The sequence below is a fragment of the Balaenoptera musculus genome, chromosome 3 (assembly GCF_009873245.2).
Source record: "Balaenoptera musculus isolate JJ_BM4_2016_0621 chromosome 3, mBalMus1.pri.v3, whole genome shotgun sequence".
NCBI classification, from domain to species: Eukaryota; Metazoa; Chordata; class Mammalia; order Artiodactyla; family Balaenopteridae; genus Balaenoptera; species Balaenoptera musculus.
The window spans coordinates 50,807,493-50,824,497 of NC_045787.1; the positions used below are offsets into that span (position 1 = coordinate 50,807,493).

General features: G+C 36.5%; 1 protein-coding gene across 2 annotated transcripts in view; it reads left to right on the plus strand.

Annotated features, from left to right (window-relative positions):
- PPWD1 (peptidylprolyl isomerase domain and WD repeat containing 1) overlaps window positions 1–17,005 on the plus strand; it is a 28,071-nt gene that overhangs the window by 433 nt on the left and 10,633 nt on the right. Inside the window, exons 1-5 of one of the 2 annotated variants that reach the window (XM_036848589.1) lie at window positions 2,983–3,032; window positions 4,370–4,462; window positions 4,896–4,996; window positions 5,138–5,258; window positions 13,314–13,761. In XM_036848589.1, the coding sequence (XP_036704484.1) occupies window positions 4,461–4,462; window positions 4,896–4,996; window positions 5,138–5,258; window positions 13,314–13,761 (672 nt within the window). In that variant the 5' untranslated portion in view covers window positions 2,983–3,032; window positions 4,370–4,460. Of the gene's footprint in view, window positions 1–2,929; window positions 3,033–4,369; window positions 4,463–4,895; window positions 4,997–5,137; window positions 5,259–13,313; window positions 13,762–17,005 lie in introns of those variants that run through there. The other variant, XM_036848588.1, reaches the window with a different exon arrangement.

Consider the following 17,005-nt stretch of genomic DNA (forward strand, 5'->3'; position numbering starts at 1 on the left):
TGCCGGTACTTACGTGTTTGGCGCCTCTCGTTTAATCCGTACAGCAGACGTATGAGGTTGGAATTTTTAACCCCGTTTAGCAGATGTGGATAAGAATACTGGTTCTGTTTAAGGTTGTCAGTTCAAGAGTGGTGTAGCGTGTTGGGCCGCCGGGGCAGACGGTGCCTATTTAGAGTGGTAAAGAATAGGTAAAGGTAATTTCAATCCTGACTCTTCCACTGATGAGTTTTCTGACATAGTTACATAAGTTTCCTGGATCACAAACCTTTCATCTAAAAACCAAGGTCTGTGGTTTTCAAACCATACTCGTGAGATACCATGGCCTGAAGCATTTTGCCACTAACGTGGATTAGTGACAAAATTTTATCAACTAAAAAGGGTGGTCCAAAAAAGGGCGGGGGGGCAGTGGTGAAAGGGACATATTAAATTTTCTTATTTTTCAAGTTCTTTGAAATGTTTTCCTTAAACGTGTAAGACCATTAAAATGTGATCTTTCTGAAAGTTCAAATCTTTATTACTCTCCCTACTTAAAAATTTTAAGTGATTTCTCATTATTTTCAAAACAAAGTCCAAACTCCCTAACATAGCATACAAGGTCCTTCTTGATATGATTTCTCCTTACCTCCCTCAGCACATTTCCATTACTTCCCTCTACCAAACCCTTGTAGTTCCTTCTTACTCTGTGCTCCAGCCATACTAAAACACTTGAGAATTGGGCATGCCCTTTTTCTCCTGTGAATGCCTGTGTGGCTGTCATGGTGTCTCTACCTGGAATAATTTCCCTCACCCATTTCACTTAACCTACTATTGTTCAACCTTTAGCACTCAGCTCAGCTATCACCGTCTCTGGGAAACCTGTGACTTCTCCAGTCTGGGCTAGGTTTCTAAAGCACATTGATCATAAATCTGAGGTATGTTTATCACACTGAATTTATAGGTAGCCTTCAAATTTTATGTATCCGAATTTTGAAGAAGCTACTTTTTTGAACATTGTACATTAACACCCTTAAAGTGCATTACCTTTTTTTTTTACTACTAAGTCTGTCTGTTAAGTGTTTCCATAGCAATTGTTTCCTCATTACACTTGCTACATTTTTAATTGTATATTTATTCATGTGATTGTCTGATTAATGTTTCTCTTCACTGTTAAGACTGTAAACATATAAGTGCAAAGAACATGCCTGTTTTGCTCCAGTGCTTGGTACAGTGCTTTGCATATAGCAGATACTCAATAAGTATTGAATGATTGAATATTATAATGTTTATGCTTGTAATTATTTTCTTGCACTAGATTTCATGTCCTTTTTTTGTGTAAATGAGTGGAGGGAATGGAAAAATCCAAAAATATCAAAATGCTGATATTAGCATTAGGAGACAAAAAGCTTATAAACTTGATACAGTTGAGACAATTAGATGTTTATTCTATTTAAGCCAGTCAGTAGTGTATTCAGTTTGAAGAAAAAGTTGAAATTTAAAAACGTCTGAAATGTTAGAAAAATACCATTGAAGATTTTATCTAAAAGGACAGGGGTTTAAAACTTTCTAGAAATGGAACCATCCCCTTTAACATGTTCTTTGGACATTGGACTTTTGTACACATTTTCAGAAAGACACTATAAATGATGATATGGCATTACGTTTAATTAAACTGATGGTTTCTCAAGGACAGGAACTATGTGTTAATTCTTCTTTATGTCCATGTCTTTTGGAACCTAGTTTGTTTTCAATAAATATCTGTTCAACAAGTGAACTAACAAACAACAAAAGGAATATGCATCAGATAGGATTAAATTTAGCTGCATATTACAGAAAAATTCAATATGACAGTAACATTAAAAAGATAAAAGTCCTAAAGTAGACAATCTAGGATTGGTGTGGAGGCTCCAAAGGGACCTAGGTTCTTTCCAACGTCCTGCCCAAACGTCACTAGGGTATGGACCTCATCTTTGTCCTTAGTGTTTGTTAGAATTAACAGTGCTTATCTCCCAGTTCCCAGCTGTAGGACTGAATAAGGGAAGAAGGGCACAACTCTTCAAGGAGACTTCTTGACTGTTACACGACACTTTCACTTTTATCTCATTGGCATTTGGTCACACCTAATTGCAGAGATGGTGAGAAAGATCTTGTGGCTGGATGTCAATATTCCCATATAAAAACAGGGGTTCTGTTACTAAAAATGAAGGGAAAAGTAATTTGTTGGATACAACTTTGAGTCTGCTATATAGTAGTTACGAAAAACCATGAAACAGTCATGCTTAATTTAGGAACTTTTTATAGGCGTGTTTGGCCATCATGGATTGTTTTGTTGGTTACAAGTATAATGGCATTTTTTACTAGTAAAATTTTTCATAGCTCATATAATGAAATATTTCCTCAGATTACCACTCTTAAAAATGTTTTTCCCTTGGGAAAGGTTTGAGAAGCACTCAACTGGATATTCTCTAGGATTTTCTCAGCTCCAAAAATCTAAGCATTTATCTTGTTTACCTGTTTCAAACCTGGTATCAGTGACTTCAAAGAGGATCATTGCCTTCAAGATAAACTGAGACATTCTAGATTGTCACTGGCCTCTTATTACTTATTTAAATGAGCACTAATAATTGGATCTACATGGTTAGAAATATGGTTGTGATATTTTCATGAAACTTTAAGATTTTTGGTTTTTAATGGAACCTTTATATTAAGCCAGAACCACTCAATTCTTAAGTTCTGGGAACAGTTAAACGTCTATACAGTACTTGAGAACCTGTTATGACCGACTAAATAATGGTGCTATTCAGTACTGTGAAATAATAAGTTACAACTGACATAACTGACACTGGATTTTTTTTTTCATTATACGTGAATTGAGAGAAATTAAAATCGAGAAGAAAATACAAAATAGCATTCCAGTTGTTAAAAAATATTTTTCTTTACTTTTTTTCCTTAGTTCTAGAGTTTGAAAGAGTCTATCTTGATAATCTCCCCAGTGCATCCATGTATGAGCGCAGTTACATGCATAGAGATGTTATCACCCATGTGGTGTGCACCAAGTAAGTCTATCACATCTTAATTTTTTTCTGAGAAGTTTATCCTTTTTTAAAATGCTTCAATTTTGAGATGGATTTGTAGAAGTAGCTTTATGATATTAAGGATTTCTATTTCATTCCATAGGTTTTGTAATAGTTTATGTTAAATAAAGACCTACATGGTCTTTCCTATATCATACAAGGAATGCATTCTCTAAGACAAAATTCCCTGGTTTGTGTACATGTCTTTTGGAGATAAATGCCAAAAGGGGATGGTCCAGGTAGTGTCTGAGCTTCCATGAAGAAGAGTCTATTAGATAAGATGGAAGTAATTGGTAGCTGGCCTCTTCAGTACTAATGGGGAAAATGATGAGATCTAAGACATTCTGGAAATGTCACAGGACCTTCAAAATAGCTGAATAGGGATTTGTAGAAGGATAATAATAATAATAGTAATATTCTGCTCTTTGTTGAGTGCATATTATGTCCAGGTACAGTGCCAAGGCTTTTTCATAAATTATTTCATTTATCTTAACAATCTTATAAGGTAGTATCATCTACATTTTACAGATAAGGAAGCAGATTTAGAGGGGTTAAATGGCAGATGAGGCTGGAGGAAAAAGGCAAGGACTAAACCCCAGAGGGTTTTCTATTTCTTATATGGAATTTGAACCTGATTGGGAGAGTAACACCATATATATATATGCATATATATATATATATATATATATATATATATTTAAGATCACTCTGGCTGTGGTGAGATGAATGGATTCAAATAGAGCAAGAATGGATACAGAGAGAGCAGTTAGGAGGCTAATACAGAAACCTAGATGAGATATGATAGTGGCTGGGATGATATTGGCAGTGAGCATGGAAAGAAGAAGATGAGTTGTTGCTCTTTGGATCAGTCTATTCTTGATCTCTTGGAGACAGTTAAAGATTTAAATTAAATATCTTTATATTTCATTTATGGGATAATTTTAACCAAATATTAACTCTTTTTTCCTAGTCCAAAGTTGTCAGTGTATAAAGCAGCATATAGGACTAGCATTCTATCACTCCAAGTTTCTTTGTTTAACCTAAGTCAGCAGGGTGTAATAGAAAGATTTTTGAAGATTTTATAGAAACCTAGATTTTGAAGTTAGGCAGACCCAGTATTGAATGCTGCTCTCCAGCTATGGACCTGTGGCAAATACATTTAACATTTTAAAAGTATTTCCTAATTTTTAAAAAGGTGGTAAAAAATATTCACCCTAATAGAGTTGCTGTAAAGGTAGTTGTAGCTAAGATAATGTATGTAGAGTACTTGACATTTACTAGGTTTCAACAAATGGTTTCTATTTTTATATACCTGACAGAGGAGGCTATACTGTACAAGATTTTGATACTTAAACAACCAAAATACCTTGGATAGTATCTGAAACAAACTTACATTGAATTTTGCTGTATATGTAAGTAGTATGTTGGAATTTAATTATTTATCAACTTCTGAAAGATAGTACATTTTCCCTGTGAGAAGACTGACTATAGGGTAATTTTAGCATTAAAGGACCCTAAGATCTAGTGGTTCCTGGTGAGAGTTTTCTTTTCTTTTTCTTTTTCTTTTTTTTTTTTAATGTCAAGTTCTAGCTCAATTCTGATCCTAGCTCTTGGATTTAAAATTAGTGCAGCGGAAGCTGTTATGATATCCAAAAAAGAGCATCAAATTTTGCAATGTTCTGTCTACGCTAATATAGTGATATAGTGGTCTGCATAAAGGAAGGTTTTTTTTTTTTTAACCTGTTATTTAAGAGTCCAAGATTCTCAGTGAATGATTGCTTTGGGAGTACTAAGTGATTCATAGATCTGTTTTAGAAATTAACTTCTACAATTTTATATATGCAGGACAGACTTTATTATTACTGCCAGTCATGATGGACATGTTAAATTCTGGAAAAAAGTAGAAGAGGGGATTGAATTTGTTAAACATTTTCGCAGTCACCTAGGTAAGAATTTCACTTTTTTTTTTTCTTTTGGCTCTCTTTTAAACTGTACTGATTAAAGTTTCTTTTAAAATATTTTTTCTTTCAATTATGTCCATTTCATTGGTGTTTACTAGAATGTTTTAATTTGATTTATTTAAATAGGAGTTATTGAGAGTATTGCAATTAGCTCTGAGGGAGCATTGTTCTGTTCCGTGGGTGATGATAAAGCAATGAAGGTGTTTGATGTAGTGAACTTTGACATGATCAATATGCTGAAGCTTGGGTGAGTCTTTTTTAAAGTATATATTTTTTTAACTTAGCGGAAGAATTCTTGAACTAAACTTCCCTGTTCCATAGGTATTTCTAAACAGAATATATTACCATTCCATTAAAAAATGTGACTTTTGATTTTACTTGGGAAAATTAAATATTATGAATCCTTGTTACAATGCTGTTCGGGAGCTCCTGCTGTGTTTTTTGTCATTAATTACAGCAGAAATGTCCCAACAGCGCCACAACAAGGATTCATTTTATCCATTTGACACTACTTAATAAATTAATGAGTATCCATCATGTCTAATTTACTGGTGCATAGAATTAACTTCCTTGTTATGCTTATTTCAGTAATATGGCATTGTGTTTGTATAAGGCTTATGCACATTTTTGGAGTTGTTGGTTATTTTAACTTTGAAGTATACTGACATCCAAACTATGCGTTTAGACTGTACAGTAATAAGATTAAACAAAAGACCATATCCTGGGTAGCTTAAGCAACAGAAATTTATTTTCTCACAGTTTCGGAGGCTGGAAAGTCCAAAATCAAGGTTCCAGCAGGGTGTGGTTTCTGGTGAGGACTCTCTTCCAGGTTTCACACTTTGTCCTCATTAGAGACGGGAAAGAGTGGGGAATATTTTACTCTTCCACTTCTTAGAAGGCCACAGGCCTGTGGGATTAGGGCCTCACCTTTATGACCTCATTTAACCTTAATTACCTCTTTAAAACCCTTTCTCCAGATACAGTCACTTTGGAGATGTGGGCTTCACCGTATGAATTGGAGGAGTACGGGGTTGGAACTACACAATTCAGTATGTAGCAGGAATTCTTTGGAATTTCCTTCAAAATCAGTTTATGAGACACTGAAGGAAATCAGTCTCATTATTTGTGGTCAGAACTTATTTTTTGACTACAAATAGAAATACCTATTGATCATGTGTCTTATTCCCCAGCTTTGTTTCCCTCAGACTTTAGCTATTTTAAAAAATCAAATCTATTCATAAATGTTGAACATTTGCCCCCTTTGAGGATATTGAAAGAGCACCAGGCATATCTTGTTTTATTGTGCTTCACAGATACTGTGGGGTTTTGGGCAAATAGAAGTTTGTGGCAACCCTGCATGAACAAGTCTATACTCACCATTTTCCCAGCAGCATTTGCTCAGTTTGTGTCATTATTTCACATTTTGGAAATTCTCATAATATTTCAACTTTTTCATTATTTTTGTATTTGTTACGGTGGTCAGTGATCTCTGATGTTACTATTACAAAAAGATTATGACTTGCTGAAGGCTCAGATGACAATTAGCATTTTTTTTAGCAATAAAATATATATTTTTGAACTTTTGAATTTTATTTATTTTTTTATACAGCAGGTTCTTATTAGTTATCCATTTTATACATATTAGTGTATATATGTGACTCCCAATCTCCCAATTCATCACACCACCCCCCTCTCCCGACCCCCCTTCCACTTTCCCCCCTTGGTGTCCATACGTTTGTTCTCTACATCTGTGTCTCAATTTCTGCCCTGCAAACCGGTTCATCTGTACCATTTTTCTAGGTTCCACATATATGTGTTAATATACGATATTTGTTTTTCTCTTTCTGTCTTACTTCACTCTGTATGACAGTCTCTAGATCCATCCACATCTCTACAAATGACCCAATTTCGTTCCTTTTTATGGCTGAGTAATATTCCGTTGTATATATGTACCACATCTTCTTTATCCATTCATCTGTTGATGGACACTTAGGTTGCTTCCATGACCTAGCTGTTGTAAACAGTGCTTCAGTGAACATTGGGGTGCATGTGTCTTTTTGAATTATGGTTTTCTCTGGGTATATGCCCAGTAGTGGGATTGCTGGGTAATATGGTAATTCTTTTTTAGTTTTTGAAGGCACCTCCATACTGTTCTCCATAGTGGCTGTATCAATTTATATTCCCACCAACGGTGCAAGAGGGTTCCCTTTTCTCCACACCCTCTCCAGCATTTGTTTGTAGATTTTCTGATGATGCCCATTCTAACTGGTGTGAGGTGATACCTCATTGTCATTTTGATTTGCATTTCTCTAATAATTAGTGACGTTGAGCAGCTTTTCATGTGCTTCTTGGCCATCTGTATGTCTTCTTTGGAGAAATGTCTATTTAGGTCTTCTGCCCATTTTTGGATTGGGTTGTTTGCTTTTTTAATATTGAGCTGCATGAGCTGTTTATATATTTTGGAGATTAATCCTTTGTCCGTTGATTCACTTGCAAATATTTTCTCCCATTCTGAGGGTTGCCTTTTCGCCTTGTTTGTAGTTTCCTTTGCTGTGCAAAAGCTTTTAAATTTCATTAGGTCCCATTTGTTTATTTTTGTTTTTATTTCCATTTCTCTAGGAGGTGGATCAAAAAAGGTCTTGCTGTGATTTATGTCAAAGAGTTCTTCCTATATTTTCCTCTAAGAGTTTTATAGTGTCCAGTTTTACATTTAGGTCTCTAATCCATTTTGAGTTTATTTTTGTGTATGGTGCTAGGGAGTGTTCTAATTTCATTCCTTTACATGTAGCTGTCCGGTTTTCCCAGCACCACTTATTGAAGAGACTGTCTTTTCTCCATTGTATATCCTTGCCTACTTTGTCATAGATTAGTTGACCATAGGTGCATGGGTTTATCTCTGGGCTTTCTATCCTTTTCCATTGATCTATATTTCTGTTTTTGTGCCAGTACGATACTATCTTGATTACTGTAGCTTTGTAGTATAGTCTGAAGTCCGGGAGTCTGACTCCTACAGCTCCGTTTTGTTCCCTCAAGACTGCTCTGGCTATTTGGGGTCTTTTGTGTCTCCATACAAATTTTAAGATTTTTTGTTCTAGTTCTGTAAAAAATGCCATTGGTAATTTGATAGGGATTGCATTGAATCTGTAGATTGCTTTGGGTAGTATAATCATTTTCACAATATTGATACTTCCAATCCAAGGATATGGTATATCTCTCCATCTGTTGGTATCATCTTTAATTTCTTTCATCAGTGTCTTATAGTTTTCTGCATACAGGTCTTTTGTCTCCCTAGCTAGGTTTATTCCTAGGTATTTTATTCTTTTTTTTTAAAGAATAAATGGTAAATGGGAGTGTTTCCTTAACTTCTCCTTCAGATTTTTCATCATTGGTGTATAGGAATGCAAGAGACTTCTGTGCATTAATTTTGTATCCTGCAACTTTACCAAATTCATTGATTAGCTCTAGTAGTTTTCTGCTGGCATCTTTAGGATTCTCTATGTATAGTATGTCATCTGCAAACAGTGACAGTTTTAATTCTTCTTTTCCAATTTGTATTCCTTTTATTCCTTTTTCTTCTCTGATTGCCATGGCTAGGACTTCCAAAACTGTGTTGAATAATAGTGGCGAGAGTGGACATCCTTGTCTTGTTCCTGATCTTAGAGGAAATGCTTTCAGTTTTTCACCATTGAGAATGATGTTTGCTGTGGGTTTGTCGTATAGGGCCTTTATTATGTTGAGGTAGGTTCCCTGTATGCCCACTTTCTGGAGAGTTTTTATCATAAATGGGTGTTGAATTTTGTCAAAAGCTTTTTCTGCATCTATTGAGATGATCATATGGTTTTTATTCTTCAATTTGTTAATATGGTGTATCACATTGATTGATTTGCATATATTAAAGAATCCTTGCATCCCTGGGGTAAATCCCACTTGATCATGGTGTAGGACCCTTTTAATGTGTTGTTAGATTGTGTTTGCTAGTATTTTGTTGAGGATTTTTGCATCTGTATTCATCAGTGATATTGGTCTGTAATTTTCTTTTTTTGTAGTATCTTTGTCTGGTTTTGGTATTAGGGTGATGGTGGCCTCTTAGAGTGAGTTTGGGAGCGTTCCTTCCTCACAGTTTTTTGGAAGAGTTTGAGAAGGATGGGTGTTAGCTCATCTCTCAATGTTTGATAGAATTCACCTGTGAATCCATCTGGTCCTGGACTTTTGTTTGTTGGAAGATTTTTAATCACAGTCTCAATTTCATTACTTGTGATTGGTCTGTTGATATTTTCTATTTCTTCCTGGTTCAGTCTTGAAAGGTTATGCTTTCCTAAGAATTTGTCCATTCCTTCCAGGTTGTCCATTTTATTGGCATAGAGTTGCTTGTAGTAGTCTCTTAGGATGCTTTGTATTTCTGCGGTGTCTGTTGTAACTTCTCCTTTGTCTTTTCTAATTTTATTGATTTGAGTCCTCTCTTTTCTTGATGAGTCTGGCTAATGGCTTATCAATTTTGTTTATCTTCTCAAAGAACCAGATTTTAGTTTTATTGATCTTTTCTATTGTTTTGTTTCTATTTCATTTATTTCTGCTCTGATCTTTATGATTTCTTTCCTTCTACTAACTTTGGGTTTTGTTTGTTCTTCTTTCTCTAGTTTCTTTAGGTGTAAGGTTAGATTGTTTATTTGAGATTTTTCTTGTTCCTTGAGGTAGGCTTGTATTGCTATAAACTTCCCTCTTAGAACTGCTTTTGCTGCATCCCATAGGTTTTGGATTGTTGTGTTTTTGTTGTCATTTGTCTCTAGGTATTTTTTGATTTCCTCTTTGATTTCTTTAGTGATCTCCTGGATATTTCATAGCATATTGTTTACCCTCCACGCATTTGTGTTTTTTATGTTTTTTCCCTGTAATTGATTTCTAATCTCATAGTGTTGTGATCAGAAAAGATGCTTGATATGATTTCAATTTTCTTAAATTTACTGAGGCTTGATTTGTGACCCAAGATGTGATCTCTCCTGGAGAATATTCCTTGCGCAATTGAGAAGAAAGTGTAATCTGCTGTTTTTGGATGGAATGTCCTATAAATTAAATCTGTCTGGTCTACTGTGTCATTTAAAGCTTGTGTTTCCGTATTAATTTTCTGTTTGGATGATCTGTCCACTGGTGTGAGGTGTTAAAGTCCCCCACTAGTATTGTGTTACTGTCGATTTCCTCTTTTATAGCTGTTAGCAGTTGCCTTATGCATTGAGGTGCTCCTATGTTGGGTGCATATATATTTATAATTGTGATATCTTCTTCTTGGATTGATCCCTTTATCGTTATGTAGTGTCCTTCCTTGTCTCTTGTAACAATCATTATTTTTAAAGTCTATTTTATCTGACATGAGTATTGCTACTCCAGCTTTCTTTTGATTTCCATTTGCATGGAATATCTTTTTTCATCCCCTCACTTTCAGTCTGTATGTGTCCCTAGGTCCAAAGTGGGTCTCTTGTCGACAGCATATATATGGGTCTTGTTTTTGTATCCATTCAGCGAGCCTGTGTCTTTTGGTTGGAGCATTTAATCCATTCACGTTTAAGGTAATTATCGATATGTATGTTCCTATTCTCGTTTTCTTAATTGTTATGGGTTTGTTTTTGTAGGTCCTTGTCTTCTCTTGTGTTTCCCGCTTAGAGAAGTTCCTTTAGCATTTGTTGTAGAGCTGGTTTGGTGGTGCTGAATTCTCTTAGCTTTTGATTTCTCTGTCGAATCTGAATGAGATCCTTGCCGGGTAGAGTAATCTTGGTTGTAGGTTCTTCTCTTTCATCACTTTAAATATGTCATGCCACTCCCTTCTGGCTTGTAGAGTTTCTGCTGAGAAATCAGCTGTTAACATTATGGGAACTCCCTTGTATGTTATTTGTCGTTTTTCCCTTGTTGTGTTCAATAATTTTTCTTTGTCTTTAATTTTTGCCAATTTGATTACTGTGTGTCTCGGCATGTTTCTCCTTGGGTTTATCCTGCCTGGCACTCTCTGCACTTCCTGGATTTGGGTGGCTATTTCCTTTCCCATGTTAGGGAAGTTTTCGACTATAATGTCTTCAAATATTTTCTCGGGTCCTTTCTCTCTCTCTTCTCATTCTGGGACCCCTATAATGCGAATGTTGTTATGTTTAATGTTGTCCCAGAGGTCTCTCAGGCTGTCTTCATTTGTTTTCATTCTTTTTTTCTTTAATCTGTTCCGCAGTAGTGAATTCCACCATTCTGTCTTCCAGGTCACTTATCCGTTCTTCTGCCTCAGTTATTCTGCTATTGATTCCTTCTAGTGTATTTTTCATTTCTGTTATTGTATTGTTCATCTCTGTTTATTTGTTCTTTAATTCTTCTAGGTCTTTGTTAAACATTTCTTGCACCTTCTCGATCTTTGCTTCCATTCTTTTTCTGAGGTCCTGGATCATCTTCACTATCATTATTCTGAATTCTTTTTCTGGAAGGTTGCCTATCTCCACTTTGTTTAGTTGTTTTTCTGTGGTTTTATCTTGTTCCTTCATCTGGTACACAGCCCTCTGCCTTTTCATCTTGTCTATCTTTCTGTGAATGTGGTTTTTGTTCAACAGGCTGCAGGATTGTAGTTCTTCTTGCTTCTGCTGTCTGCCCTCTGGTGGATGAGGCTATCAAAGAGGCTTGTGCAAGTTTCCTGATGGGAGGGACTGGCGGTGGGTAGAGCTGGCTGTTGCTGTGGTGGGCAGAGGTCAGCAAAACTTTAATCCACTTTTTCTGTGGATGAGTGGGGCTGGGTTCCCTCCCTGTTGGTTGTTTGGCCTGAGGCGACCCAACACTGGAGCCTACCCGGCTCTGGTGGGGCTAATGGCAGACTCTGGGAGGGCTCACGCCAAGGAATACTTCCCAGAACTTCTGCTGCCAGTATCCTTGTCCTCACGGTGAGACACAGCCATCCCCCACCTCTGCAGGACACCCTCCAACACTAGTAGGTAGGTTTGGTTCAGTCTCCTCTGGGGTCACTGCTCCTTCCCCTGGGTCCCGATGCGCACACTACTTTGTGTGTGCCCTCCAAGAGTGGAGTCTGTTTACCCCAGTCCTGTCGAAGTCCTGCAATCACATCCTGCTAGCCTTCAAAGTCTGATTCTCCAGGAATTCCTCCTCCTGTTACTGGATCCCCAGGTTGGGAAGCGTGACGTGGGGCTCAGAACCTTCACTCCAGCGGGTGGACTTCTGTGGTATATGTGTACTCCAGTTTGTGAGTCACCCACCCAGCAGTTATGGGATTTGATTTTATTGTGATTGCGCCCCTCCTACCGTCTCATTGTGGCTTCTCCTTTGTCTTTGGATGTGGGGTATCTTTTTTGATGCGTTCCAGTGTCTTCCTGTCATTGATTGTTCAGCAGTTAGTTGTGATTCTGGTGCTCTCGCAAGAGGGAGTCAATAAAATATTTTTTAATTAAGGTACGTATAGCCATATATTTATATATATTTATATTTTTAGACATAGTGCGATTGCGCACTTAATAGACTACAGGTAGTGTAAACATAAACTTTTATATGCCCTGGGAAACCAAAAAATCCATGTGACTTGCTTTATTGCAGTGGTCTGGAACCAAACCTGCAATATCTCCAAGGTATGCCTATAGTTTTTAAGCTTTGATAGAAATTCTAAGAGTCCCTAAAAGGTTTTGAACATTACCTCAATCATTGGAATAACTGTGTAACTTCTCAGACTGACTATTTTGAAGGAGACAACACACAATTGAATATATAAGTTTTGTATGTTGATTAAATCTGTCCAGTTCTTTTACACTTTATCAGGTAGCATGTTCAAAGCTCATAGTTGTAAGATCAAGCAACTGATAATGAGAGTGTAATATCAGAATGTTTTTCTGTTGAGCATAGTCATGACTAAAATATTTGTATGTTAAATATTTCAAGAATGGATTTGTGAAGTATACTGTTACATGCTAACCTTTAAAAGTAAGTTATACATAGATGGAGACATAGACAAAGATCCAAAAAACAATGCCCTGGAGTATTTTAAGGCCCACGTCTGTTCAGGTTTCCTTGTAAATGATCTGCTGTATGCAGTTCTCTTCCTGTGGTTTGATAAATCCTCAGAAGTTATTATCATTGCATTGATGAAGTCAGAAAGAGAAAAATCAGTAGGTATTCTTATTCTTCCCCATTCTGTACCTCTGTCTGCTACTTCTGAGCAAAGAATCCAAAACAAGTAAATCACTGGCCAGGACATTTTTTGGTGATGAGAATGAGGAAGGATGCTTACTTCTTGTATTGACCTCTTTTTTTCCCCCTCAATTCTTTACTATTTTAGCTATTTTCCTGGACAGTGTGAGTGGATCTATTGCCCAGGGGATGCCATATCTTCAGTTGCTGCTTCTGAGAAGAGTACAGGAAAAATTTTCATTTATGATGGTCGAGGAGATAACCAGCCGCTACATATTTTTGACAAACTCCATATATCACCTCTTACTCAGATACGGCTAAACCCAGTTTACAAAGCAATAGTGTCTTCTGACAAATCTGGAATGATTGAATACTGGACCGGTCCTCTTCATGAATATAAATTCCCCAAAAATGTGAACTGGGAATATAAAACTGACACAGATTTATATGAATTTGCCAAGTGCAAGGCTTATCCAACCAGCATATGTTTTTCACCTGATGGGAAGAAAATAGCTACTATTGGTTCTGATAGAAAAGTTAGAATTTTCAGATTTTTAACTGGAAAACTCATGAGAGTCTTTGATGAATCACTAAGTGTAAGTGCCATATAAATTTAATCAGATTTTACTTTTGTGAAAATGTCTTTATTTTGTGCTATTTCTTAAAAGATTTTTTTTTCTGGATATGGACATTTAGATTGATGATCATTTTCTCTTAGCACATTAAAGATATTATTCAGCTGTCTGCTGTCTTGCATTGTTGCTCTTCAAAACTCCCTTCTTTAGGTTTATGATATGATAAATTCTGAGCCAGTTTTCTTATACTTATGTGTCTTTTTTTTCAGTTTTGTTTTGTTTGCAAGCTCCTTCTTTTGAGATCCTCAAAACCCATGCTAGGCCCCCTTCTCTTCTCACTCTACACTCCTGTCTGTCTGTATGACTACTTCCAAATTTATTTTTCCAGCTTTCTATTATATCCTTTTATTTTATTTATTTATTTTTGCTGTCTTCGTGAATGGCACAAATATCCTTCTGCTTGCACAAGCCAGAACCTGAGTCATCTTTACCTGTTTTTCCTTACCACTCTATTTAATTCATCATGAGTCCTGTTAATTTTACTTTCTACATATACTTTACATACATTTCTTGGAGCACAGCTGTCACTACCCTAGCTCATGATCTTTTGCCTGGCCTATTGCCTGGACTACTCCCTGCATCTATTCTGGCTTCCTCCTAATCTGTTATTCATGCTACACCCAAAGGAATCTTTTCAAAGCACATATCTGATCTTGTCATACTTTGAATCTCTTAGTGACTACCTGTTGTTCTTAGGATCAAGACCAAATCGTGGCCTGCCATATTGTGCCTTCAACCTACCTCTACTACCTCTTACTCTAGCCAGTCAGACCTTCTTTCAGTTCTTGACTATGTCTTCCACCACAGGGCCTTTGCATATGCTGTCCCTCATGTGTGGAGTGACCCCTCTCCCCGTTCTCCCATTACCTATTGAACTCATCCTTCAAATCTTGAAGAGTCATTTTCCCTGGTAATTTTCCACTGTTCTTACAGTCTCAGACAACTTTTTTTTTTTTAATGTGGTTGTTGTATCACTGTTTATTTTCTTTTAGAATATTTGGTCTTATTATATGATTAATGTGTATCAACCCCCAGTAAACTAAACTGTGTGTGATTTATGGTCCTGTATCTGTTTTGCTTATGATTGTATTTCCAGCATTAAGAACAATACTTGACACATAATTACGGCTAACAAGAATTTATTGGGACTTCCCTGGCAGTCCAGTGGTTAAGTCACCACGCTTCCACTGCAGGCGGCATGGGTTCGATCCCTGGTTGGGGAACTAAGATCCTGCATGCTGTGCAGCATGGCCAATGAAAAAAAAAAAAAAAAAAAAGAATTTATTAGAGCATGTAGTTGTAGAATAAGAGTTTTTATCCATGCTAAGGTAATTGCTTTTTGTGGATATTTGAGTCTCATCACGTGTTTCCATCATGTGGTTCTCTAACTGCTAATGGTATGTTGAATCCTCTGAAAGGCTGTGGGTTGAACCTTTGTAGTGATAATGTTTACTGTATGACGGTGTCAATTATACAGTCTTGGTAGTCACCAGTTTACATTAGATGCCCTGAATTAAGTGCTTCAAAAATGTTATCACCCTTATTAGTGATACTCTTGTTTGGTGGCAAGTAGTAACACGTTGGGTTGATCATCTGCCTGAAGGAATATGAATCCAGACAAAAGGGAAGATTTTTTTGCTAATCAAATCATCCTCATAACTCATTTTCTTTTTTTTTTTTAAATGGAAAGATCACATTCTTTTTTTTTTTTTTTTCCTTTAAATTTATTTATTTATTTATTTATTTTTGGCTGTGTTGGGTCTTCGTTTCTGTGCGAGGGCTTTCTCTAGTTGCAGCAAGCAGGGGCCACTCTTCATCGCAGTGCGCGGGCCTCTCACTGTCGCGGCCTCTCTTGTTGCGGAGCACAGGCTCCAGACGCGCAGGCTCAGTAGTTGTGGCTCACGGGCCTAGTTGCTCCGCGGCATGTGGGATCTTCCCAGACCAGGGCTTGAACCCGTGTCGCCTGCATTGGCAGGCAGATTCTCAACCACTGCGCCACCAGGGAAGCCCACTCATTTTCTTATTGGAAGAATATAGCTTTCCATTATGCTTTTAGGAGAAGGAGAAACCTTTCCTTTTGATATTTTCTTCTTTAATGGTGGCTGGTAACTACATATTGGTTTCAACTTAAATATAATTTTAAAACTCTTTACAACTTGCGGCTCTTCCCAGATTCCTTAAGAAAAGAAATACTTAAAATCTATTCTCCAGATATAAATCTCTTAACACATATACTCTGAGATGTTCAATCCACTATTTCTTCACTGTTGTCTTTAACATATGTTGAAATTATAGGACTAAGGTAATACGAGAAGGTCAGTAGCAAAGTGTATGACAGAAGTTGAAATTCAGAATGAGAGAGTTTGCAAAAAAAAAAAAAAAGGCAAATGCCAATTAAATTATTTACAATGCTAATGACTGGTTAATGACTAGAATCTCACAGTCCCATGTTAAGGGAGGGAGCTTCTAACTAGTTAGAGTCCTGGTTTAATAGACAAATTTAATTAGATGGTATGAAGTTGTATCTTTTGGTATTTTATTAATCAGGAGCACTGCATATGGCCATGCAGTTGTGTATTACAGAGGTCCAGCTATTAAAGCTAGAATACTGTAAAAAAAAAGATACTGATGTTCTTAAAAGGTTGGATTAAATGTATTAAATACATATATGTGGGCAGATGGCCATGTACAGACTTTAAGTCTTGAAAATGAATCTTCTCTCTAGCAAAAATAATCAAGGGTCCCACACTACAAAAATGTAGTCTGGCATCTAGGCTATTTCTGGCAAATGAGTAAAGCAATATATCAGTCTCAGAGACTGGAGACAAGAAACCCTAATGACCAAGCTTTTTAGCTATTCTTTAAGAACTTGGCCTCATGTTGTTCCCTAACACATACCTTCTTTACATTTTTGGAGTTATGTATGTTGTTCTTTCCATATCTAGAAAAACTGGGTATTTCGTTAATGCAAGCATAAAAAAAAGTAGATGGGACATAAGCCTGACTTCTTTTCATGTGCAATAGAGAGCTACTTTTGATTTCTGCAGTTTGATGCCCTAAATATCTAGAAAACTGTAAAGATCACATCTTTGGGGAGGCTGGTAGTGTGATAGTACATAGTAATTGAGATGTGACCTCCATCTTGAAAGCTGTGTATTAAATATCTAAAGAAAAGTAAACCAAATGTCCAAAATAAAGGGCACTC